Raw genomic sequence first — 25,181 nt, forward strand, 5'->3', positions numbered from 1 at the left:
GAAGAATCACAAGTTCAAGGGCCGCCTAGCTGCAGAGCCAGCTTCTCTCTTAAGCTGCCTTCCTCTCTCCACAAGAGACGTTTATCTTCACCTTGCTTACTTGAAAAAAAAATCTGTTTACACTTTTGTGACAGTGTCCCAGAAATAGAATTACTAGACCAAACAGTATAAGCATTTTCAGCATTCAATAGAAAAGATTCTAACCAGCCTGTAGGAAGGTGAGCACACACCTTTATCTGTAACTGCAAAGGAAACATCTGAATGGGATTTCCAGAGCCGGCCTTCACTCAGGAAAGGAAGTTCCAACCACAGCAGGGGAACAAAATTGCAGCCTTCAAGTCAAACTGTGCTCAGAGACAAATAAGTACTGTAAGCTATTTTTGCCCTTAAAAGAGAAAAGAGCAAAATATTCCAGCATCTATCCACACACACGGACTACTAAGTGAGAGATGTAGGACACAGCCTCAGACGAAGAAGCAACTCTTTATGTTGTGGGTGGCTATCATCTAAATAACCTTCCTGCCCTCTGGATTGAGTGAGACCCTAAACATTTATGTAGGAGGTGTGTGTGTGTGTGTGTGTGTGTGTGTGTGTGTGTGTGTGTGTGTGTGTGTGTTTTGCACTACTTATTTATATATTTAGAGACGTTCTCGGGTATCTCAAGCATGCATGTGTAAAGGAATGTGTATACAAAAGATATAGATTAAAAAGCAAAATTCTCAGCTAAATCTTGCAGCCTAGCTAGCTTACAGCAATTTAGGTTTGGACTCCCTTAATTATTTTTTTTCCTTACCCCTGTGGCATAAAAAGGGGAAGTGTAGGCTGGCAATATGGCTCTGTGTATTAAAAATTCTTACTACACAAGCCTGAGTTTGATCCCTGGAGCCCACAGCAGAAGGAGAGAACTAACTCCTATAAGCTATCCTCTGACCTCCACATGTGTGCCATCACATGCACACACACACACACACACACACACACGCATACATACATACACACAGACACAGACACACACACATGCATACATACATACACACAGACACAGACACATAGACACACACACGCATACATACATACACACAGACACACACACACATACACACACACATATACATACATATACACAGACACACACAGACACACACACACACACACACGCGTACATACATACACACACAGACACACACACGCATACATACATACACACAGACACAGACACAGACACACACACACATACGCATACATACATACACACAGACACAGACACAGACACACACACAGACACACACACACCATAACCCATACACAAATTTTATATATTAGTTTTTAGAGCAGAAGCGAGGAAGGGCTCCAGTAGTTAGAGATGTGCAGTTTCATGCCATCTGTCCTGAACAAACAGCTAGCCACTTGTTTGAGCAAAACCTCTCTGAATTACATTCCTTCATTTGCTAAATGACACAGTTAAACAAAAAGTCCCTCAAAGTGACTCGCAGGTCTCTGATTCTACAACATTTCCCAGTTTCAGTAGTGCCAGGGAGGGAAATGGCAAGAGATGATCCTCTCTAAATGCATTATTTGGAATAGATGCTCAGAAACATTTTCTAGAAGAACACACTAGACCTAGAAGCACTTAGCAAAGGAAAAGGGCTCCACAAACTCTGGATTTCCCTGTCCTTTAGAAAGCAGGGGTGAGGCTGAGAGCCCTACCATCCCAGAGAAAACAGAAGAGGCTCACCATGGCCATTGCAGTAGTAGATCCACTTCTCTCGGTTCTGGGTCGAAGTCAAGGATTTCTTCAGCCCTGCCTTTTCCACAATGGCACTGGGGTCCTGCCGGGGCCCCTTTTTGAGAGTCCTAGAACTCTTGCGGATGCTGCACACCACGATCAGCACCAGCGCCAGCAGGAGGAAGAGGACAATCATCCAAGGCAAATGCTCATTGATGTCGAAATGCTTGTGCAGGTTCTGTCTGGGATGGCCCCGCTTGGGGGCCTTGATGGCCGTGCTGGACTTCTCGCCAGTGGCCTCCATGGATGTGGGTAGCAGCTTCAGAATGTGTCTGTGGTGGGTGACTTGGGGTGGGCCTGGGAGGGTCTTGTTCATGCCTTCCTCCCTACTTGTTGAGCTTGTGCTGCTGGGGACTGTCCCTTCCTGGAGGCCACTGGGTAGCTTTGGTCTAACAGAGGCAGTAGAGTTGGATTCTGTTGAGTTCATGCCTAGAAGAAAGAGTAAGGAGGGGGAAGAGCTTTTCCATATTTGGGCATCTACACATTCTCTCCTGTCCCTGGTCAGGTCACACAGTCAAAGAGGACGTGACTGACAGAGCTTAAGATCAAATACTATTTTGCACATTTTCATCAAGGTCCTAACAGCATCTTTCTATAAAAGATTAAAAATCTGAATAGTTAAACTCAGTTTCTGGTACCCAGAACATGGGCATCCTCCGAGATCCAACATTTGAGCTCCAAAGAGCTCCTCCTAGACTTCAAATACTAAGTGGACAAGTGTGCATCTGCTGCTAGTCAACCCTCCCTTGATCTGATTCCACAAAGAACTCGCTTTAATTAAACTCTCTGCAAATTCTCCTCCCCTCTCACCTTTGGTTCTATTTCATGACTCAGTGGTGAAACAGAGCCTATGACTAAGATAAAGAAAAGAGCTCAGGCTCAAATCCAACCCAGCACAACAGGTCAGGAAATAACGGAGGCTGGACCCGCCAGCAGCTGTAACCAACAGATGACACAGCTGGGGCTGGCTCTGTGGACTTCTCCCTGAGACATTTCCACATTAGTCTTCATGAAAGAGTGTGAGGAGCAGGAGCTGGGAGTCTCAGGGGACAGAACCTGGCCTAGGTCAACCCCTGAAGCTCTTCACACCCATTTCTTCTTTGCAAAGATGGAGGGGGTGAAAGAGCATTCCCTGCAGTTATCAACGAAGACCAGGCATCGGCACAATCAACACTGGGAGGCACAATTTACATTGGCTGTCACCGCATAGAAACTAAATGCCATGAAAGAAGATATGGCGAAATGTGTTCATTCTGAGTGTGGACTAGAATTCTAGGCAAACAGGGATACCACAGAAAGGACATGAAGTCAGGATTGCCGGGGGTTGGAGGGTGGGGGGTGGATAAATTGTTCTTCTCCAGGTGTGAGGGCTGGTTATCTTTATGTGGATTTAAATTCACTTGCTTTCTGAAGTTAACTTCCCTTCCTATGATTTTGTCCTACCTTGGACAACAGTCCTTTTTCCTTCCAGATATGATGACAAGCTCCCCCTTACTGTCTCTCCTTCTGGCTTTGTCTACACTGGATTAATTCCATGGTGCATAACTTTTTAATCTGAAAGAAATCTTAAACATTTAAAATCACTCATTTACTCACTCGGCAAGTTCAGAGCCGAGAGCTGAAGGGGTTAAGTGATTTACATAAGGTCACACACTGTCCTTATTTCTCTCTGTTCTTATTTGCCAGTTTTGATGTAACCCAGTTTTTTAGGTATCTGTTGTCTCCTAATAGAAACCTTCTGAGTTTAAATGTTTCTATTAAGTCCAAAGAAGCCAAATTTAATTAGCCACAAAAATGAAGGCTCCCTTCTCCAAGGGATGATTTTAGATTCAGCAAAGTGGAGAAAACATCCTCAGTTATAAGCCCACTCTACAGAGCTCAAAGCCTTCCTCCAGCAAGAAAGTCATGAGGTTTAAGTTACCTTGGGGCTCATAGGTGGAGGAAGGGACTTCATGGGGTTCCGTGTGCTCAGGGTGAGAAAAAAGAGCTGTGCCAGGGGAAGGTGAGGTTGTGCTGGAGGACAGGCGTGTGCCACAGACATTGTCTGTCTCCTTGGTCCCCGGCTTGACCACCACCAGGTTCTGACCCAGACAGTCTGTGTGGGCTTTGCATTTCATCACACTGGAAGGCACGTCAGAGAAGGTACCCCGAGCACACTGCTTGCACCTCACATCCTCGTTCTCCGTCCCTTTCTTCCGCACACCCCAGCCCACAGGGCACACTGTGTGGGGAGCGCAGGTACCATTCGATTGATGCATTCCAGGTGGGCAAGTGCATTCTCGGTCAGTCAAGGCAGCACAAGGAAATCTCTCAATCATCGGCCATGGGCATGGTTGACTACAGTCATGGCATCTCTCTATGCCGTTCTCATGCCTGGTAAAGGTCCCCGCAGGGCAACTGCTGCAAACTCGCAGGCTCACGTTGGTACAGTGCTCGGAGACATACGTTCCTGCTGGACACTTGTCACAGGTTAGCACCTGGCCAGTGGTACGGTCAACATGGCGGTATGTGCCCGTGAGACTCGGAGTCTTTTGTTCTGTCTGAGCTGTGATGGTGCTGAGGAATCCCAGCTGAAAGAAATAAGAGAGGTATCACATAGGAATGGAGGAGGACAAAGCACCAGCCATAGCAACAACACTGTCATCATCACTGTTCAGGATCTGGCTGGTATCACATCAGCTTGACATCAGAAACAGGGAGGCCTATGCTGAAGTGGTCAGTTCTATAGCACCTGCATGCCCGATGATAAACTTTTGTTTTGCTTTCTTTTTACAAACAGGCATACTTTTGACATTCCTGGTATGTGCCTTAAACAACAGAGCTGATGCTTTTAGAATCAAACCGTGTTTGTCCCACTTCTGAAGGCCACAATGGATAGGTGCCTATTCCTGCGGAACCCACTGAGGGATCGATCTACACAGTGAGCTGAGTCCAGCAAGAACAATTCAGCAGCCATTTTGTGCCTAAGATAAAAATCTCATCCAGAAGCCAGAGTTACACCAGCTTCCAGAATAATAACTTGGGGGATCTGGTGGGTGTGGCAGCGGTGGCGGCGGCGGCGGCGGCGGCGGCGGCGGCGGCAGTGGGGCACACCTTTGATCCCAGCACTTGGGAGGCAGAGGCAGGCAGATCTTTGCGTTCAAGGTCAGACTGGTCTAGAGTGAGTTCCAGGACAGCCAAGGCTACATAGTGAGACCCTATCTCAAAAAAAAAAAAAAAAAAAAAAAGAGGAAGGAAAGGAGGAAGGAAGGAAGGAAAAAGGAAGGAAGGAAGAAGGAAGGAATATGGCTAATTCCTGGCTTCCGATATACTTTTGTTTTTCTTCAGTCTGAGCCTGAAAGGGGGGTGGGGATGGTCAGGGGTGGGTAGTGGTTGATTTTCTCGTCCAGAACCTTAATGTCATCTTGGAGACTGAGAAAGAAAAGAGCCTGCTACTTGCGGTAAGGTCTGTGTCTTCCCTTTCAGCTTCTGGCTGTGCGCTCCTTTTCCTGCTCCTTCTACTTGCACAGCGCGCAGATACCCTCTTCCGAGCCCAGCAGACGCACTGGGTGGAGGAAACCATCTGCCCAGTGGACCCCAAGCACAAGATTAGTGTAGTGCCTCCACTCCCACATCTTAGGCTCAGAAGTGTGCCCCCTGGGGAGATACACAGAGCTCTAGGAAATGGAGCCTCACCACCAGCCGCCCCTACCCAGGGCTCTGATCCACGGAGCCACCGGGTGTGCACTTGTGGCTGGATGCCCACCGGGAGAGGATTCAGACTTATGAGTCTAAGACGGGAAATGATAGGTACTGTGCCAGTCCCCTGGTGTCTGACTCGTCAGAGGCCACCCAGCAGTGCACAAAACGCACCCCACCCACACCCACACCCCACATCCCCTACACTCCATAGCACACGTGTTCTAATTGGACTTCTTGATTTCTTGGAGTGTAGGGGGGTTGGCAGTTGTTAGTTCACAGGGAAGGTATTTTTCTTTTGAGATAGAGTCTTATTTTATAACCCAGGCTGGCCTCAAACTTGTGGCAATCCTGACTCAGGCTCCTCAGTCACTGGGGTTACAGGTATGAGCCACTGAGCTAGACTAGTTATTTTTGCTATTTTTTTTTTCCAGTTGGTTTTGTTGATACAATATGTCAATATGCAAGCCTGGATGATGTCAGACTTGCAATCCTCCTGCCTCAGACTCCCAAGGGCTGAGATTACAGGTAGGCACAACAACGCCTGGCTGATTTATCAGTTAAGAGACTATAATATTGACCTGTAAATTACCTCACCAATTCTATCTCCTTCAGACAGAGTAAAGGAGAGTGTGGATTAACTGTGTCTGGTGAAGTGGAAAGAGGAAGAAACCAGTGGGGCAGAAGCAGGCACTGGGCTGGACAAAGGTCACAGGGCTGCCTCTTGGCCAAGGAGCAATGGGAGGGAGGCTCCAAGCCCTCATTCTGTCTCAAACAAGCCGCTCTGCTGTGCAAAGCTTAGTCAGGCTTCTGAGTAAGGGTCCGTTTGACAGCAAAAAGTACTACTAAAACAAGGCCCACAGGAGCCTCTATAGTCTCTTCCGATTCCAGACAATGGCTAATCCCATTGTGCCAAAAAACTAGGGAAAGCATCCCAGTGGGTGCCTTTTCCTCCCAGAGGCTGAAATGGAGGAAGAGACAAGGCACTAAGAAAAGCTGGTCTCCTAAGGGCTTCAGTCAACTAAGATGCCCCTAGCTAAACTAGAGCTTTCCCATCAGGTGTGGAAGCACTTGCCTGTATTCCAGCACTGGGTGGGGGGGGGGGGGTGGGGCTCAGGATCCACGCTAGTCTGGGCTACATGAAGAGACTTTGTCCCCAAACAAAACAATATCTCCTTGTGATGGAGCATGACTGTAAACCAAACACTTGAGAGCCTGAGGCAGGAGGGTCAGGAGTTCAAGGCTACATCCTACATGGCAAGTTTGAAACTAGCTTGAGCTACTCGAGAACATGTCTCTAAATATATAAATAAATAGTGCAACACACACACACACACGTGCACACTAGCTTTTCCCTCTAAACTAGATCAAGTGAAAGACAGTATGTAAAGATAGCCTCGGCACAATATAAAAAAGTGAAAGATAATACTAGAAAAAAAAACCCACTGGAACACGGCCTCTAAGTCATGGATAGGTGCTGGATAATGAGAGCAAGAAAGCTGAGGAGCCGGGCAGTGGTGGCGCACACCTGTAATCCCAGCACTCGGGAAGCAGAGGCAGGTGGATCTCTGTGAGTTCAAGGCCAGCCTGGGCTACAGAGCTAGTCCAGGACAGGCTCCAAAGCTACAGAGACACCCTGCTTCGAAAAACCAAAAAAAAAAAAAAAAAAAAATGAAAAGAAAAGAAAGGAAGGAAGGAAGAAAGCAAGCAAGCAAGCTGAGGCTGGATCCTGGCAACCACAACCCTTGATTGCCTACTCTGTGTGGACATGGCTAAGACAGATCAGAGGGGTCTACCAAAGTCTCGGGCCTCAAACACGGCACTAAAATTGCCTGGGAAGAGTAGGGAGATGGCTCAGAAGTTAACGTGTTTGCCACACAAGCATGAAACCACAGTTCAGATTACAAGAGCCCATGCAAAGAGCAAGTGGGTCTAGAGGTCTACCTGGAGTTCCAGCATAGGAAGTCAGGGGATCTCTAGAGCAGGCTGGCCAGAGACTACAGCAAGCTCTGGGTCTGATTGGGGGCCCCTGCCTCACTGGATAGGGTGGAAGAATAATTGAGGATGATTCCCACATCAACGTCAGGCCTCCATGTGCACATCCACCCACACATGTGTTCCCACACACATGCAAACACACACACACACACACACACACACACACACACACACACACACACACACGAAAATGGACAAAGAAAACACAATACTGCCTGGAATGACTTTTGAAACTACTTTCCTATGTCTCACCTTATCTCTGAGATCATTGTCAAGTCGACAACAGGGTGAACAACTGATTGTGTTTCGCTGTTTCTTGTCTTTGAGCTCTCTGAGTGTTTCTAACATCCAGCTAAGTTTTGGACCCCTAACACTCCACCAGGATCCCTCTGGCTCTAATATTCTTTGATCCTGGGCCACATTTTGGACACAGCCCAACCGCACTATCAGAACCATCCCCTTCATCTCTACCCAACCCGGCATTTGTTAATTACCTTGATATGGTTCTCTTGATATTGCATTTTACCACCCAGAATAAACATCCTTGTAATAATCCTATCAGCTTGGAACTGCTCTGTGCGCATCGACTCATCCCCAGAGAGAGTCACTGTAAATGTTGGCGGCCCCTTTCCTGAGCATTTACACATAATACACATACACTTGAGTGAGCTTCTCTGTCTCTTGTTTGGGTTTGGTGTTATATATGCAAAGGAAGAGCCAACCACCACAAAAGTCTGGAATTTCGTTTTTACTAACTCCTGGTACTCCATCACTGAGGTCCGTCTGTATGAACATACAGTTGCCTCATCCTAACCCTTCAGCTCTCTTCCACAGAGTGAGTCCAGGCTGGAGAGCTGGCTGAGCTATGAAAGGCTAGGCTTACAACCAATAGAACAGGACTGCCTCACTTTAGAGGGTCTTTCCACCGCGGCTGCGTGGACAGCTTCCTTGTGTATTGGTCAGCAGACACTTTTCTATCTCGCTTGCTTCCCTCTTCCCCTTCGGATGTCCCACCCAGATCCCCTTTTTTCTTTCTTCCTCATTCCAAGAAGCCGACACAATCAAACTGCTCTCAGTCTTTTGAAGTCCAAAATGCAATCAATAACCTGAAGCCCTTGCTCCATTCTCTCATCCTTAAACAATAGAAACATATACATACATAAATATGTGCATGTACATATATGCACCCGTGGGTAGATTAGGCTAGAGTTGAAAGAAGAACTGCATAAAGATTGTGAAAACAGGAGGCATAGTCTTACCCAACTCATCTCAAAGTCAACAGGATCTTGGATTGCTTGCTTATTAGCAGGTTGGACTAGTAGTCAATCATCCCTAACCTTCTGTATGTTGTCATCTTGTCAAGTTCCACCATCCTCATGTAGCCTTTAGAACTCTTTCTAGACACCTAGATGCCAAACAGATGAGCAAGCGGCCCATCACATTTCCTGTTTCTGTCCATCGTATTAGTGCCTAATTACACAGTGTCTCGTAATGTTGGTTGGCAGCCTCCTAAGTGTATATACTTATCTTCCCTTAATGGTTATAAGCAGCTCAAGGCTAGGGACTGCCACAGAGACTACATTTCCTCACTTGCTCAACTACCTAATGAAGACTAGAAAAATAATAAGCAGAGCATCCTTCAAGCCAGGGGCCAGCAAAGGAAATCCAACATGCCAGCTGTTCTTATCAATGAGCTTCCTAGAATCCAGGCACCAATGTTGGTCGCACTCATGGCTGCTTTTGTGCTCCTGTGGGAAAGCTGAAAGGCTACAACATGCCCAGGAACCTCAGTGGCCTACTGTTATCATTTGGTCCTTTACAAGACAAAGTCTGCCAACTCCCAGGACGAGCATCCAAAGAAATACAAACGATACTGAGACCAGAATCTCATGTGAACCACCCCCAGCATCCCCCCATGAGCTTCTCAGTGACACTGAGTTCTCTCTCTCCCTCTTTCCACACCCACTCTAACACACACGCTCAATCTGATCCTTTCACACCCAGCTTAAAACTCTCACTTCCCACCTGACATCCGATAAAGCAAAACCAGCCAGAGAGACAAGAGACTTCCTTCTGGATGCTCTCCCTGCCTCCCATCACCAACTGAAAAGCCCTCCTTTGTTTCTTCTTTTCCCTGCATAGCTGTCATCATTTTCTATTTACACAATTATCTGCTTGTGTGTCTTCCCTGGGACCTGCAATGCAGGAGCAGCATGTAGACTCAGCATACATTCGTTGGACCACAGACTCTCTCTTCCCTTTGTGAAGAGAAGGGATGGTTGATATGAAACATTGATACTATCCAAATCCTCAAGGACCTAGTTCATGGTCTATCTGACAAGGACTTGTTGACTAAAAGAGTGAATTTGCAGACCATAAATAATTAGAATTAGTAAGTTAAAGGGTAGTGATGGAGGATGTCACCAGCAGTTAGAAACCCCAAACCCCTCCACCATGGTGCCACAGTATTAACTGAAGATCTAACTAAAGCATGCTGGTTCCTTCATCATGAAAGCTGAGAGTTTATTCACCTCCAAGGACCCTGAGAACATTGCTCTGTCTTAACAGAACTACAATTGGCTTATAAGAATTGGTTTCTTCATGGTACTGAAAATAAAAAGCTAATATACCAAAGGGTTCAAATATTCCCCTCTTGTTTAAAAAAAGAAAAGAAAGAAAATCACTTCTGTGCTTAAGATTACATGCAGTATAAGGAGCTTAGATTCTTTCTGTGTTATTATGAAAATTCCATTTATCCAAGGATGAACTCACTTCACCAACAACAATGGCTAGATGAGGTAAATATCAGCATGCAGTCCCAAACTGCATATTTGGTAGAAACACTACAAGTGCTTATTGTATGACTAAAAACTTAAAAAGGAGAAAGAAACAAAAGCCAGGTGGAAAGCTGTAGTCAGTTTACATGACTCACTGTGAAGTCTCCCAGGGTCCCACTGCTCACGCTGGTGGCCGCTAGCACACCTATGATGCCATTGTATTTTATAGCACAGAGGTAGGCCTAGCTGAAGACAAGAAGCACCTGGGCGAGTGAGAACACACGTCAGAATGTTGACATTTACTTGTTCTTCAACAATTTCCCTTCCATGACCTCATCTTTTTTTATAGACTTTCTGTTCTGCCTTCTCATTGGTTGTAAACCCAACCACATGACCTCTTCATCACTGCCTGTCTGTACAGACCTCCAGGTCTGCTATGATTGGTATTGAGATTAAAGGCATGTGTCTCCATGCTGGCTGTGTCCTTGGATGCACAGAGATCTGCCTGTCATGTGATCTGGATTAAAGGTGTATGCCACCACCGCCGGGCTTCTGCTTTGGCTTGCTATTAGCTCTGACCTCTAGGCTACTTTATTAGCATATAAATAAAATCACATTTCAGTACAAATAAAATATCACCATATTTCCCCTTTTTTATTTTAATAAAAAGAAAAAAGGAAAAAGTTGTAACTAATACAAGAAAAACTATATACAAGAGTACAATAACTATAAGCAATAAATACCTAAACAATGTCTAGTGTGTGGTGTATGCACGTGTGTGCAGGTGTCCACGCCCGTGGGGATACCAGAGGAGAAGAGTAGAGTGTCCCGCTCTGTCGGTCTTCCTTCTCTTCTCCAGAGACAGGCTCTCCCATTGAACTTGGAGCTTGCATTTCCACTAGACTGGCAGCCAGCAAGGCCCAGCAATCCTCCTGCCTCTGGCCTCAACAATGCTAGGGTTACAGGTGCACATAAGGCCACATCCAGGTTTTTACATCAATGCCAGGTATTCGAACTCAGGTCCTCACCCTTGTACAACCAGCATCTTACCCACTGAGCCCTCCCCTGACCCAGACGTGCTTTCATTCCCTATTAAGTTCTAATAATAATCTGATGTGAAATAAACGAAGTCAAGGCAGAGACCTGCTTTTCCATCTGAACAAGCTGGAAATTTGCTCTGGAGTTTGCTATAGAATCTTTTAATTCTGTATAAAGCTAGTATTTTTTTTTTTTTAAATAAGAAATTCGGTTACTGTAGAGACTGTAAGGTGATCAAGTTTCCTGAGAGGATGACTGAGACATATGCTAACAGACGGCAAAGGGTAACAGTGACGGAGAGCTGGGCAGCCCTCGGGACTGCTGACCATTGTATCTGGGGCATCGTTTTCAGTTTGTAATATCAACATACGGGGTCGTAAGAATTCCCCAGGTTTGAAGGTGGGGGTGGGGGGAATGACAACAGAATTCAGAAAAAGAAACAGTTCAAGGACAAAGTTTCCGCAAACTACAGACAGAATATTTCCAGTTATGTTATATAAACTTGGTTGGCTCTCTCTCATTTCCTACTGCCCTCTCTGATACGAAGGGAGGGAGGGAGGGAGGGAGGGAGGGAAGGAGAGAGAGAGAGAGAGAGAGAGAGAGAGAGAGAGAGAGAGAGAGGGGCGGGGGGGGGGGGGGGGGGGGTGGGGGGGGGGGGAATAGGCAGAGGGGGGGGAGCTGCCCCCTGTTGCCGAAGCAAAAGAAGCAGACGCAGTTTTGAAGGCTGGTGACTGGAGAGAATACCACAGGCAGAATGTGCTGACTGCAGGAACACGAGGCAGCAAGCTCAGGGGACACTGGAGAGGAAAAAACCAAGAAGATTCTACCCAGGAGCTGTCTTCTCAGAAACCTGCAGTGCAGGAGAGACTGCACACAGCATTCCGTCACCGGACCACAGAACTGTCTTCCTCCATCGCAGCGGCTGTTCCTCTGTCCTCTGCCCACTGAGCGGTGCCAACAGGGTGCCTACTGAGTAACAATGAAGTGGTGTTGCATAGAAGACAGTGGGAGATGACAGAAGGATGCTGCTTCATTGTGACTGGGCTTGTCCGGAAGAGCATATACACCCAGACCAAATCCACTTTTCCAGCCAATACAGCCACTGAAGCTACAAAGTGTAAGGAAAACCTATTTAAGCCTAGAATGTACCACACAGAGCCTGCTCTTCCAGGTACTAGCTGGGTGTGATACTGTGATAAATACAGATCTGGTCTCTTCTGGTGGTTCCCATGAAAGTGGGAAACCTCAAAGCAAGTATGACAGGGTCCTTTGTATGCTAATGATATGACAGGAGCTGGAGGCTCTGAGATGGCCCCACCAAGATCTGAGTGACACACTATTAATGCCCTGGTCTAGAAACACACTGGACCTCAACACCCCTTTTTTGTATAGCCTGTAGGCTAACAACTGTTTTATATTCTGAATAACTGGGAGGTGGGGAGGAATAAAAAGAATAATAAATAGTGCCAGTGAAAACTATTGTTTTCACTATGTGAAATTCAAATTTCAGTGTCTACAAATACAGTTTTTTTGAAACACAGCCAGGCTCATTCTTTGAGGCATTGTCTAGGGATGCTATGTCCACACAAAGGCAGAATTAAGAAGTTTCTGCAGCTATCATAAAAGTACTGCCCGGTACTTTACAGAAAAGGTTTACCGATCTAGTCTAGAGCTCAGAAAATATCCCCGGAAGGGCACAAGCAATTTATCAGCCAATAACTGACTCCAAGACTCTACCTGAAAATGCGAATCAGTTGTGTCCAGCATTCCCCGGTGTGTTTACCCACAAAATCCTTTATGCACACAATATGTACAGATAGCCTTCAGAACACACTTAGGAGCTTCTCACTACAGATAGGACACCAACACTCAGAAACATCAAGTCTAACAGTCAAAGGACAAAAATTACAAAATTCAAATTTATCAGAATCCTTTATACTACCTGTCAAAATGGGGGGAAAAAAGAATATTCTCAGACCCAGAAATGAAAAGGGTTAATCACACAAGCCTAATTGTTCATGTTATTATAGTAATATTAAAAATAGAATATAGTGCTGGTGAAACGGATCAGTGGACAAAGGTGCTTAACTGAGCCTGGCAGCCTGGGGACTTCTATCCCCAGGACCCACAAACTCCGTAAGTTGTATCTGACTTCCACCTATGCACTGTGGCATGGGGATGCCCCCCCACACACACACAAATAAATACATGAATGTCATCAGGAAAAAAAAAAACGAATAGAATGTAAAACAATGCCATACATAGATAACACGAACTTATAACCAGAAAGATACATAGAACTAATAAAAATAAGGTTAGCATAACTTCTACTCAATAGTGAGAGACACGAGTCATTAAAAGCCAAGCACAGGTAAGTTTATGATGTCCCTAAATGACTAAAATGTCACTGAGACCACTGATGTTCCTTACATATCTGAATTAATAAGTAATTTGAAATGAGAAACTCCAGTGCTGGTAGGTTCATGGGCTAGAAAGCACATTTATGGGTGGCTGGTGGCATTCTGAAGTCTTCCTAAATACAATCTGGCAACCTGCAGCAAACGCCATAAAAGCACTCATTCGTTTCCTCTGACCTGGCAATGCCACTTTGGGGAATGCACTGGGGGGGGGAGACCCTAAAAGGGAGCAGAGTGTTGGTGTGTACACATGTCTGTACTGCCGAGCGCTGTGGGCTGATGATGGCAGCCCAAGCACCTTGGGACAGAAGCGATGGCTCAACACAATTTTGGACCTGCAAAGTCAATTATTTTTAAATGGCAAGGTAAAGACCTGAGCTGTTGTACGTCATAGGCACCTCAAACTTACTTAATAAACATCCGAGCCTTGGAGGTCCAGTCCCATCCACCCCTCCCCAGCCTGTCCTTCCCATCATAGACTGTTCAATTTAGGAACCTAGGAGGCCTGCCATTCCCATCTCACCACCAATAAATTCTCCAAGATCTTTAATGCTACTGGCCCCCTGTTTCCAAGATTTCTCTCTCTAATCCATGCTCTACCAGGCTTCTAGAGTGACCTGAGAGCTGAGAGTGTAACTTGGTGGTAGAGCGCTGGTTCAGTGTGTCCGGGGGCCCTAGGTTCCATCCCTCAACTTGAAAAACAAGTTTCTTTTTCTTCCTTCCTTCCTTCCTTCCTTCCTTCCTTCCTTCCTTCCTTCCTTCCTTCCTTCCTTTCTTTTCTTATTGTTTGTAGCCTGATGCCCAAGAGTAATTGGCCAATATAAAGTATACTCAGTGCAGGGAGGTGGGAGAGGGAGACAGAGTTGGATAAGAAAGGGCATAGGGGGATCCTGGAAGAAGCCACAAAGTGGGTGATAGGACCAAAATATCCCGAATGAAATTCTCCAAGAATTAATTAAGACATTATTATTCTTATTATTGTTCATGTTTGTAAGCTGGAGAGACACTCAGTGGTTAAGAGCACTTGCTGCTCTTGCAGAGGAATTCGGTTCCCAGCACCTACACTGGTGTCTCAAAATTGTCAGTAACTTGAGCTCCTGGAGATCTGAAGCCCTTTTCTGGCCTCTGAGGCCACCTTCACACACATTCTCTCTCTCTCTCTCTCACACACACACACACACACACACACACACACACACACACACACACATCCCAAATGCATATCTTTAAGAAAATGTTTCAAGCCATATTGTTAGCCAGTCTCTCATGAACTGAGTGATGCTGTCACACCTTCCAGGGGTCCCACATGACACAGTCCTGCTGTCTCCTCCCACTGGACTCCCATTGCACCCTTTCACAGAGCCCCAGACATGGCAGGCGGAGGTCACAGGACACAGAGTCTGTCCTACTCTTGGCCATTCCACATAGGGTTCCCTCCCACTGGAACCCTCCCCTTCTGTTCTGTGGTGATTACCATAAAACATCACCCTTTCTGTGAGCTCCAGGGGAGCCTTTCCCTCCTACATACCCACAGTCTAATCATACCTGTTAGTTAATAGACGGTCCTTACATTTGAATAAATAAATGAAAAGCACAAATATACATCTGTAAGGGAAAGGAAAATTACTACAGAAAGAAAAGAGGGGCTTAAGCAAGTGCAAACACACTCGTCAGACTGTTCTAGAAACCCTGTGGCCTTTGCCTTTAAATTTCTTCAAGTCTTAGTGCTCTGCCTCTCCTTCTCCTGGTCGAGCAGAGCTAGCCATGTGTACAGTGAAATTAGACAGGGGTCTTGTCGCCAAGGTTCTTGGGAGACTAGAATTCCAACCTCCTTTCCAGGATCAACAATCAAGTCATTTCCTTCCAGCTGTCATCTTTCTCTGGTCTACAGAGGCACTACAGTCTACAGACATGTATTTCCAAGCTCATTTAATAAGCACAACTCCCAACCCACATCAGTGACAATGCTCTGTGCAGCAGATAATCAATAAAGAGACCTACAACTGGTTCATGGACAGAGGAGACTGGGGAGTGCTCGGGTCTAAATGGGACCTCTAGACTACATCTCCTACCCACAAGGCTCAGGGGTCTTACAGAAATGGAGAGGAGAAAAATTGTAAGGTCCAAAAGGACTGTATGACTATGGTTAATCAGTGTTTGGTAGAAATGACAAGCCATGGCACACATGAACTCACAGTGGTTGGAACAGCCTGCACAAGACCTGCAGAAGATCAAGCCAACTGAAAGCTTTCATGGACAGGGGACGGAGCCACACAGTCTCAGCCCTAGCTGAGGACCCTATTAGCAACGGGTGGCTGTTTGGGTAGGGAGACTCCATTTGCTTCAGGGATGGGGCTCCTGGCAGGCTGGACATGCTCCAGTTGATGGTCCTACACTCACATCCATGCAGGTACATGGACTCATCAGGTTTAGAAAAAGCAAATTGGGAGGGAAAAGTGATGGGGAGGGGGTGTGGGAGTAGTTGGAAAGGGAGGGAGTGGAGGGCTGTGGATTTGATCAAAACACATTATATGCATGTAGGAAGCTCTCAATGTTTTCTAACAGCTCACTTATGAAGGTGTCTCCAGTGATTGTGGCAACCTACATGTCACATTGACAGCATTCGTGAGCCATTCAAATCATGGAGTCAAATCCACTTCTCAGAGAACTGAAATGAAAAGTGAATAAATACTCATCACAGCCGGTACAAGCTGTGAATGTATCCTGTACAAATAATCAGGCTGGCAGTGAAGACCCTCAGTCCCCAGTCCTCAGGTCCTCAGAATAAGTGAGCAGAGACGGACGGCACTGTGAGGCAGAACCCACACCACACTGTTACTCACTAAACAAATATTTTTCAAAATGACCAAGGCAGCAGGAGAGCAACGTGCCCATTCCCTATTTATAACACTTCAATTTGCAGGAGTGTCTTTCCATCTCAACCATAGCACCATGGCCCGTCAGAGTCACACCATAGGAAAAGGTTCGCCCATGTCTCCACACCCTCCCCTTTCAACCCCCTCACACCATGCTCTGGCAAACCATCCAGGCACCACCATGAGACTCAGAAAATAAAAAAAGCATGCCCAACTCTGGGGTAAAATCATTCCCTTTAGAGGACACAAGTATAGCGCAAATTGAAGTGAACCTGTTCCCACCCCTTGGCAGAGCTGAGTGTATGAAACTATGCTAATCTAGACTCCTCTGTCCAGACCTAACAGTGAGCACAAGAGCCAATTCTATCAAACCTCATTCTGTAATCTGCAAAAATGGTACTAAGTCTGCGACCTCGGGACTTGGAAGACGTAAGCTTAATAGAAGATACTTGATGAAGTGGAAAGTTCTCAGTAACAAGGGCCAGTCAGATCCTGATAGGAACAGTTGCCAGTCATTTGCCTAGCCCTCCTCCGAAGGCTGCTGGCCCAGAAGCTCCACTGAATGCACAGCTGCTCTCTTCTGAGTCTGGGGCACATGAACATCCTCCATGTTCTCTTCCAAATCCATTAAGTTCCTGCTCCTTTTCCACCAAACAGGAAGATTTGCAAATGGTACCAAGCAATAGAGCCACTACATCCTTCTGGTTGCAGAAGAACAAGTGGAAAATTATATAGATATTAGATAATTGGCGCCGTGTTTCAATTAGCGCTTTTCATTTGTTTTAGTCTAGAGAAGTGTCATGCATAGTCTTCAAATACCCTGAAGAGAAGGTGGAAGGACACAGTACAGCATCCTGCCAACTTACCCAGACCCTGCTGCAGCCCACACCTCCCTAAGAGCCTTCTGAGCACAACTTTCCCAACACTGCAGACATGTTATCTCCAGAGCTAGCACACTGACACCACACCAGTATGCACACATGACTTCAGTCAACACCACGATCATCAGTCCCTCTCTCCATCAGCAGTGGCCCTACCCATACTTCTGGACCGCTGCCAGCTTCCCCCAGGTTAATAACCACTGCCCATCCAGGTGGCAGTGCTCAAGTCAATTTAGGATGCTGTTGATTTTTAGGTATTTGACAAATATAAACACTGGGGAAAGCCTGTGTTTATTCATGATCTCGCCCCAATTCCTAAAGAACACAAGCTCAGCAGCTGTGAACTCAGTAGCAACGAAGCCCCGCCTCCTGTCGACACTCAATGGAGATGAAAAATGGGGACCAAGCCACTCCTATTAATGGCCTTAGGGGTCATGCTGTCCATCAAACCTATCTGCATTTCGTGGTCCAAAGGGATTCAACTCCAAACAACCATTGGACAACCACCAAAGCTCTGAGATAATCTAGGCTCTTGTCGTCACAGAGGAGAAGCACCTGAGTTTGCCAAGAAGTTGCTGGTGGTGACCTGGCATTACCGCAGTGTGCCAGGCCTGTGGGGGGAATAAGGCCAGCAGAGTATTAGTGTTTTCTGGAAAATAGGCAGAGCTGTTTATGCAAGGGAAAGTCACCTGATTCATCCCCGCCCCCGAAGAGTCTGAGGACTTGTCTCACCATTTCCCGTCACCAAAAGGGAAAAAAAAAAATGGACTTGACTTGGGCCAATTATAGTTTATATACTGGCTGAGTAAGCACAAAACCAATTTGCAACTTTTCCTCCAAGCTTCCCAGGAGGCTTTGCCTCTCTTCAAGATGAAGTCAAGTGCAAAGTCAAGGTGTGATGTCTCCAAACCCCAACCTCCAACAACTACAACTCACCAGACCCAGCCAAAAAGCCACGCCCACTGCTGACCACTGGGGAAGGTGGCATCCTGCAAACTACCCCAAAGAATGTGGCATTAACTATGCTTGCTCTACGTAACTTGGTAGACATTAACCAATGTGTAATGTAAGCAGTTGGCAGATCTGTGCCCATGTAGTCACACAGGGTTTTTTTTTTTTTTTTTCATTCTACGTATACATCTTATTTGAAGGAATATTTTTCTTGTAGATTTAGCTTAGTTGTGCTGGAGATTCTGTTTGTTTGTCTGTCTGTCTGTTTGTTAGGGGCTAGACCTGAGAGAGAGCCTTTAGTCCAGATGAGAAAGCCTGATCCTATTCTCTGGTTTGGTTGTGGGGATAACTCGTGAGGTAAAATCAGTACAAGTTCTAAGTTGCTTATTCTTCCTCACTCCCAATTTTCCTATAAGTCAGTTTCCCTACTAAGACTGGTATATTATTTCAAGGTTGAAAATTTTCCAAAATAGAAGTGTTTTCTTCTCCTGGCTTTGAATCTAATGGCGAAGTTACTTGCAATATTTTTAAAGATGTGAACATTGCATTTCTGCGTCAGTCTGGGTCTGGCGTGCTTATCCACTGATCCCACCAGAGGGACACTCACTCGGTTCTATTGACAGCCACATGTTTTATAAGCCACAGAAACTGGCTTCGTGGCAAGACTCTCATCCCTCTTTATCACCACACTTCCACTGCCTAGGATGACACCTCACTCAGGAAGGGTGCACAGCGTGGATTTGATAACTAGTCACTTCCTCGGCGTAGGCTGTTCTTTGACTCAGCCAAGCTGTGTGGGGTGTTAGAGCAGCAACAGCTTGGGTTCCCTTCCCGCTCCACAGTCTAAGATGGTGCCCTTGAAGTATATAAAGGGGAGAAAGTCCCCTGGACATCGTGCCAGCTCTGATTCAATGTTCTGCCTAAGCTTGTCACCAAGTCGCAAAGATCTGAGCTCTGACTCGACCCCCCACCCTCACACCTGCCTAGGCAGGTGGCCATGTACTGTGTGACAGGTGAAGACAGGAGTTCTGTTAATGAGTATTAACAGTGGCCAATGGTAACACGTGGTAACACATGGTGCTCTCTCGGCAGAAAGACAGCTTGATCATGTGTCTCACCGTTTCCCACCACCAAAAAGAGAAATGAATAGTGAATAAAACTTTTTCTCTTGGTGACGGGCTTCGGTGAGATGCCAACTGCCTTGAAAAAGGACAGATGGACAGAGAGCTGGACAAGATATTAAGCACATGGCCCTGTGTCTGGAATCCTTTTATGTTTAAATTAAATTGTAATTATTCATTTTTAATTATTAATTTAATATTTTAATTATTAATTTTCTGTCTTTCCTTTCTTCTCTCCAGCTTTCCCATGTGCCAACCATTTGTTTGCTCTCAAATTCATGGCCTCTTTCTCAGTTGCTGTTACAAAGATTTTAAATATACACACATATATCTACACATACACACATATATATATGTGTGTGTATATACATGTATATATATGTGTGTACATACATCATATTATGTATATACACACACACATACATACATACATACATATATATATATTTCTTAGTTGGCCAAAATTCCAATTCTTTGCCTAGGGTTGGAGACCCATGAGACAGCCTCCTCCATGCTACCTTGTCTATCAGTATTATTCCTGCTCAGATCCTGCTTAGGCAGCCATGTTTCGAGACTTCATGAGTGAAGCTTCCCTGACACTTCTAGGAAACACAATCCCACAGCAGACTCTTCTGTTCCTCTGGCTCTCAGAATCTTCCCACTCTCTCTTCTGCTGTGTCCCTGCCCCTTTGGTGCCAGACTTCTCAATCTGGAGATAACAGTCATTTCCCAAACTTCAGGTCCAATGTCTTTATCAACCTTGATTGGCCCTTGCCATCAGTCTGTAGAGTCAAAACAAACATGGGCACCTCGGAGTGCATCCAGTGTTGCATGACTAAGTGTCCTCTTAGGACAGTCCCTAAACTACTATGAATCTGAATATCTCATTTCCAGAACGTTAGCCTGGAACATGTATGCTGCCTTTCAGTGTGTGTGTATCTTTCAAGCACGACACGGTCAGCTCAACTCATCACAGCGGAAAGGCAAGCGACAGGAACAACTCATTGCAAAGGTCCTTGTGTAATCCTCACTTATATTCTGCAGCTAACCAAGCCACCGTCCCAGCTCTCCTCCAGGGACCCTTCCCCATCCTTACATGTTGTCATCCAGCAGTCTGAAGCTGTGGAGAACAAGTGTGGTACATGCATGGGTGAAGGAGAGTATGCGCCAAGGAGTTCTGTCCCTGAGTCGCCACACACATGTGCTGTGACCTACAAGAGACCAGCACAAACTTGGAGACTATTTTCTCCCCCGTAGAATGGAGGCAACACCTATTTGACAGGGATGGTGAGATACTGTGTATGAAATACCTTGCTGCTCTCAGCACATGTCCATATAGTCACCACACAAATATATCGTATAATACTAGTCATACAATGTGTAGCTATATCAAAGCCTATAGTAAGCTCCCTTTTAGCCTGTCATGCTAATAAATAAATAAATAAATAAATAAATAAGTATCACAAAAATAACAATAACAAAGACTGCTATGAAAAAAGTAGGAAAGGGGCAACTAAGGAACATTACGAGATGTTTCACTGGCATCTTATTTTCTTTAATCTAACCACACTGTAGAGTGCAGCCGTCACCTCTCTACAGGCCCCATTAGTCTTCTAGGTGCCCCACACTATGTTTACTTAAGCTCTCCTACCTGGTGTCAGTCATTAACGTGGCCAAGACTACCAGCAGGGCAAGCTGTCCTGGTATCAGTGTCACCAGATCAGTGTTGTACTATTAACAAAGCCTGTCCTGATGACCAGGCAGGGCATTCGAAGTGGGATGAAAGAGAAGGTTATCACACAGTTCCTGATGGTGCCTGGCATACTCTCCATCAGTCACTCTTCTAAGCCATCAATTAAGTCAAGCCTTTTTGCTATAGTTACCAGAAGACCCAGGGACCTACCTTGCCGTACCATCACCCAGAGATTGCCTCTACAACCCCTTCGTAGATTTCACTTCACTGTCAAACTTACATTGTCAGGTCATCAGTTGCAAATCTTGCTCCGCAGTTTGTGGGTAAGTAGTTTGATAACTGAATAAAAGGAGCTGGGCCCTTTCTGGGTTAGTTAAAGCAGACATCTTTAGAGAACTTCAAGCACCCATTTCACTCTCAAAGTTTTTAAAAAGTATAAAAACTACACACTGAGTGATGACTTAAGACTGACTGTGTGAGTGGACTGAGGTGTTGAGCAGGGGCACACCGTGTGTGCTGACCAGATCTGCCTTAGAGGGAGGCTCAGCAAGGGACCTAACTCCAGTCATCAGGATCGGTGTTCCATGAACTCTACTTTAAGACTGTCAGTTCAAGTTCATTACCCTAAGGACTCTCCGACTGTTTCAAGGGTACAAACTTGGATTTTGCTGTTATTATAAATGGACAGGAAAAAAGTCTCCTCAGAGATACTGAGATCGGCCTCATTATAAATGCTAAGAACAACCAACTTTTTTAAAAGTCTTCTCTCTCTCTCTCTCTCTCTCTCTCTCTCTCTCTCTCTCTCTCACACACACACACACACACACACACACACACACACACACACACACACACACACACACCAGAGGGGGGGGGGGGATCTGAGTGTAGGATGAATTCCCAGGCCATAGCAACTGCAATGTCTTGAAATGGAAGCAGTAGATCTTGGCTGGCCAAGCAGTAAGTCCTTTAGGAGAAGGAGACAAGAGGCCTGCCTTCCCTCGCACAGCCCGACCAGGAAAACAGGCTCTTTTTTGTTTTTGTTTGGTCTTTAGCTAACAACCTTCATCCTCCCTGCCTGGATAAAAGGCATGGCTGGTTTATGATGGCTCAAGGGTTTGAATTCAAATTATCTTCCACCTAATTCCCCACTTGGCCCCAATAGTCGGAATAAAGGGACAGTCCCAGCAAGTTTTGGATAAGGGATGATGTCAGGCTTTAGTCAAAGTGATGGAGGACTATGCTCAGGGCACGCCCCAGCTTTGGGCGCTGAGGGAGCCCGCATCATCCCGCGTGGTGACATGCCTAAACACAGAAAAGGAGAAATAAGGATGAAGAAAATTAATCCTTCTTTATGTCGCTCTTTTCCCCTCCCCCTCGACTGGAGAGCCAGAGCGCCGGTTGGCTCTGAGCCGGTGCTTTGGAGGCGCCTGAGAATGGGTCTCTGGGTCCCTTGTTTTCTTCTTTCTCTTTTGGCGTGCAGTAATCAGGACCCATCCGAGCCAAGACCGAGGAGACAAGCAAGGAGGCTAGGGCAAGGGGCGGCCTGCTCCCTACTCCGGAATGCCCGGCGCGCGGAAGCACGCAGCAGTTGCTGGTGTCCGGAGCGCACCGGTCCCGCTGTCTCCACTGCGGTAGCATCCGGACATGACATTGCAGCAGCGACAAAGCGGCGGCCACAACCGGCCACTGGCAACTGACACGGACTGCTTGGGCCTTGCACCACGCGGAGGGGCTGGCAGCGGATGACACTGGGGTGAGGCTAGGTGTTGGGGTGCGAGGTAGGCCGAGTCCAGGGCAAAAGCCCTGAAATGCGCAGGATTCCGGGGCTGCCACCTCTCGCGCTTCCTCCAAGCAGTCAGATTGCAAGAAAAATAATTCGCTAACACTCCCCAGCCGTAGCTCGCCCTCTATCCCCCATAAAATGATCTAGTATGAGTCCCCCTCTATCTGGCCATTTCCTTGTAACCTTCCAACCCAGCTGGTCCCACCACGCGCCCCAGGCACTACGGGCCCGGGGACCCGCCCCGCTCCCGTACATCGGCTCGAACGCAACCGCCACCCTAGGGTTCCCTCGGATCGCTCACCAGGAGAAGGGAGCCGGCGACCATCGTGGCTCCGACTTGGCCGGTGATGCGGCTGCCAGAGGCGAGGGCGGTGGTGCTGCTAGCCGAGGTCCCCATGGCCGAGCCTGGGGCTCGCAGGGGCGCCCGGAGCGCGCGGCCCCACGGCAGCTGGAATCGGTGGCTGTTTCTGCCCAGCGCCGCATCCACCGCCGCCTCCCGGGCGGGGAGCCCATCTACCTCCAGCAGCCCATGTGCACTGCAGCAGCCGGGCGGCCGGGCGGAAGAGGGAGGCGGCAGGGGAGGCTCGGGAAGGCGCTCAGCACCTGCCCAGGGGCGCGGGCGCCCGGGCGGGGAGAAGCAGGCGCGCTTGGAACCCGCGCCTCCGGGTGTTCTCCAGCGACAGCGGCTGCGGAGAACCACGGAGCAGGGCTGACGGAGACACACGACTTCCCATAGCGAAGCCTCCAGCGACTACCAGTTACTCGCCTCCTCTGCTGCCCAGACCGGCCGGCGAGGGATTGAGTTGGATGGCCACTCAGCTCGGGGACACACGTGGTGGCGCCGAAGGGGCGGAGAACCAGCCCCTTTGTGATGTCACCCGGGAGGAGGCCGGGCTCTTTGTGCAGATGGAGAGCTCAAGGCGTCCCAGATACCAAGGGGAAGGAAAGGGTGCCCCTTGCCGTTAGCTGGAGGAATTGCGTCGGCTTGCTAGCCTGGGAGTCCAATACACACCCCTCTTACTTAACTTCTCTTTTTTTTTGGAAAATAATTCCAAGTAAAATTTATGGAAAGCAGAGACTATTTTCTTTCTCTAACACAAGTATTAACAACAACCAATATAACTTGAGCATTATGGCGCTCGCCTGTATATTCATCGCTAGAAAAGCTGAGGCAGAAGAATTTGGAGTTGGAGGAAAGGAATTCCTTCCTGCCTTGTGAATGTATACATATGTGCACGCATGAATGAATGAATTAGTGCGTGAATGGATGAATGAATGAACTGAGCATAATGGTGCCATTAAGTACTCTGAAGGTTGAGGCATGAAACTCTCCAGCTCCAGGCCAGTCAAACCTAGGGTTCCACACAAACCTGGTTTACAGAGCAAAACCGTGTCTCAAAAATTAATAATTAGCCGGGCAGTGATGGCGCACACCTTTAATCCCAGCTCTCGGGAGGCAGAGGCAGGCAGATCTCTGTGAATTTGAGACCAGCCTGGTCTCCAAAGCGAGTTCCAGGAAAGGCTCAAAGCTACACAGAGAAACCCCGACTCGGAAAAAAAAAAAAAATTAATTAATCAAACAAGCAAGAAATAAACAACCATGGTGTTTACATCAACTGTCAGACACAAAAAGACTTGTATGTTGGTTCCCAAAGTCGGCTGTGTTCTGGTGTCTCCCCCGGTCTGCTGTGGATATTGCTCTGTGTAAATAAAGTTCTGATTGGCCAGTGGCCAGGCAGGAAGTATAGGCGGGACAAGAGAGAAGAGAATTCTGGGAAGTAGAAGGTTGGGGAGAGACACTGCCTACCGCCGCCATGAAAAGCAACATGTAAAGACACTGGTAAGCCACAAGCCATGTGGCAAAGTATAGACTAACAGAAATGGGTTAATTTAAGATAGAAAAGGTAGATAACAAGCAGCCTGCCACACGGCCATACAGTTTATAAGCAATATAAGTTTCTGTATGTTTACTTGGTTGGGTCTGAGCGACTGTGGGACTGGCGGGTAAGAGAGATTTGTTCTGACTCTGGGACAGGTAGGAAAACTCTAGCTACAAATGGTGCCCAACGTGTTTGCAAGAGTTTCCACCTAAAACCTGAGAAAAAAGATTCTAAGACGGAGCTAAAAACAGCTTCCTAATTGTCTCAAGTTAGTGGCAGCCTGCCGGTTTGAGCTACTA

General features: G+C 46.8%; 1 protein-coding gene across 1 annotated transcript in view; it reads right to left on the bottom strand.

Annotated features, from left to right (window-relative positions):
- The window catches only part of Tnfrsf21 (TNF receptor superfamily member 21), a 72,264-nt gene extending 48,404 nt beyond the window's left edge, over positions 1-23,860 (bottom strand). The window contains exons 1-3 of the mRNA XM_036168141.1: positions 23,304-23,860; positions 3,708-4,356; positions 1,736-2,215 (exon numbers count right to left, since the gene is read on the bottom strand). Coding sequence (XP_036024034.1) covers positions 1,736-2,215; positions 3,708-4,356; positions 23,304-23,399 — 1,225 coding nt within the window. The 5' untranslated portion in view covers positions 23,400-23,860. The remainder of the gene's footprint in view (positions 1-1,735; positions 2,216-3,707; positions 4,357-23,303) is intronic.
- Positions 23,861-25,181: the final 1,321 nt, after the last annotated feature.

This window comes from Onychomys torridus, chromosome 18 (genome assembly GCF_903995425.1).
Source record: "Onychomys torridus chromosome 18, mOncTor1.1, whole genome shotgun sequence".
Taxonomy (NCBI): domain Eukaryota; kingdom Metazoa; phylum Chordata; class Mammalia; order Rodentia; family Cricetidae; genus Onychomys; species Onychomys torridus.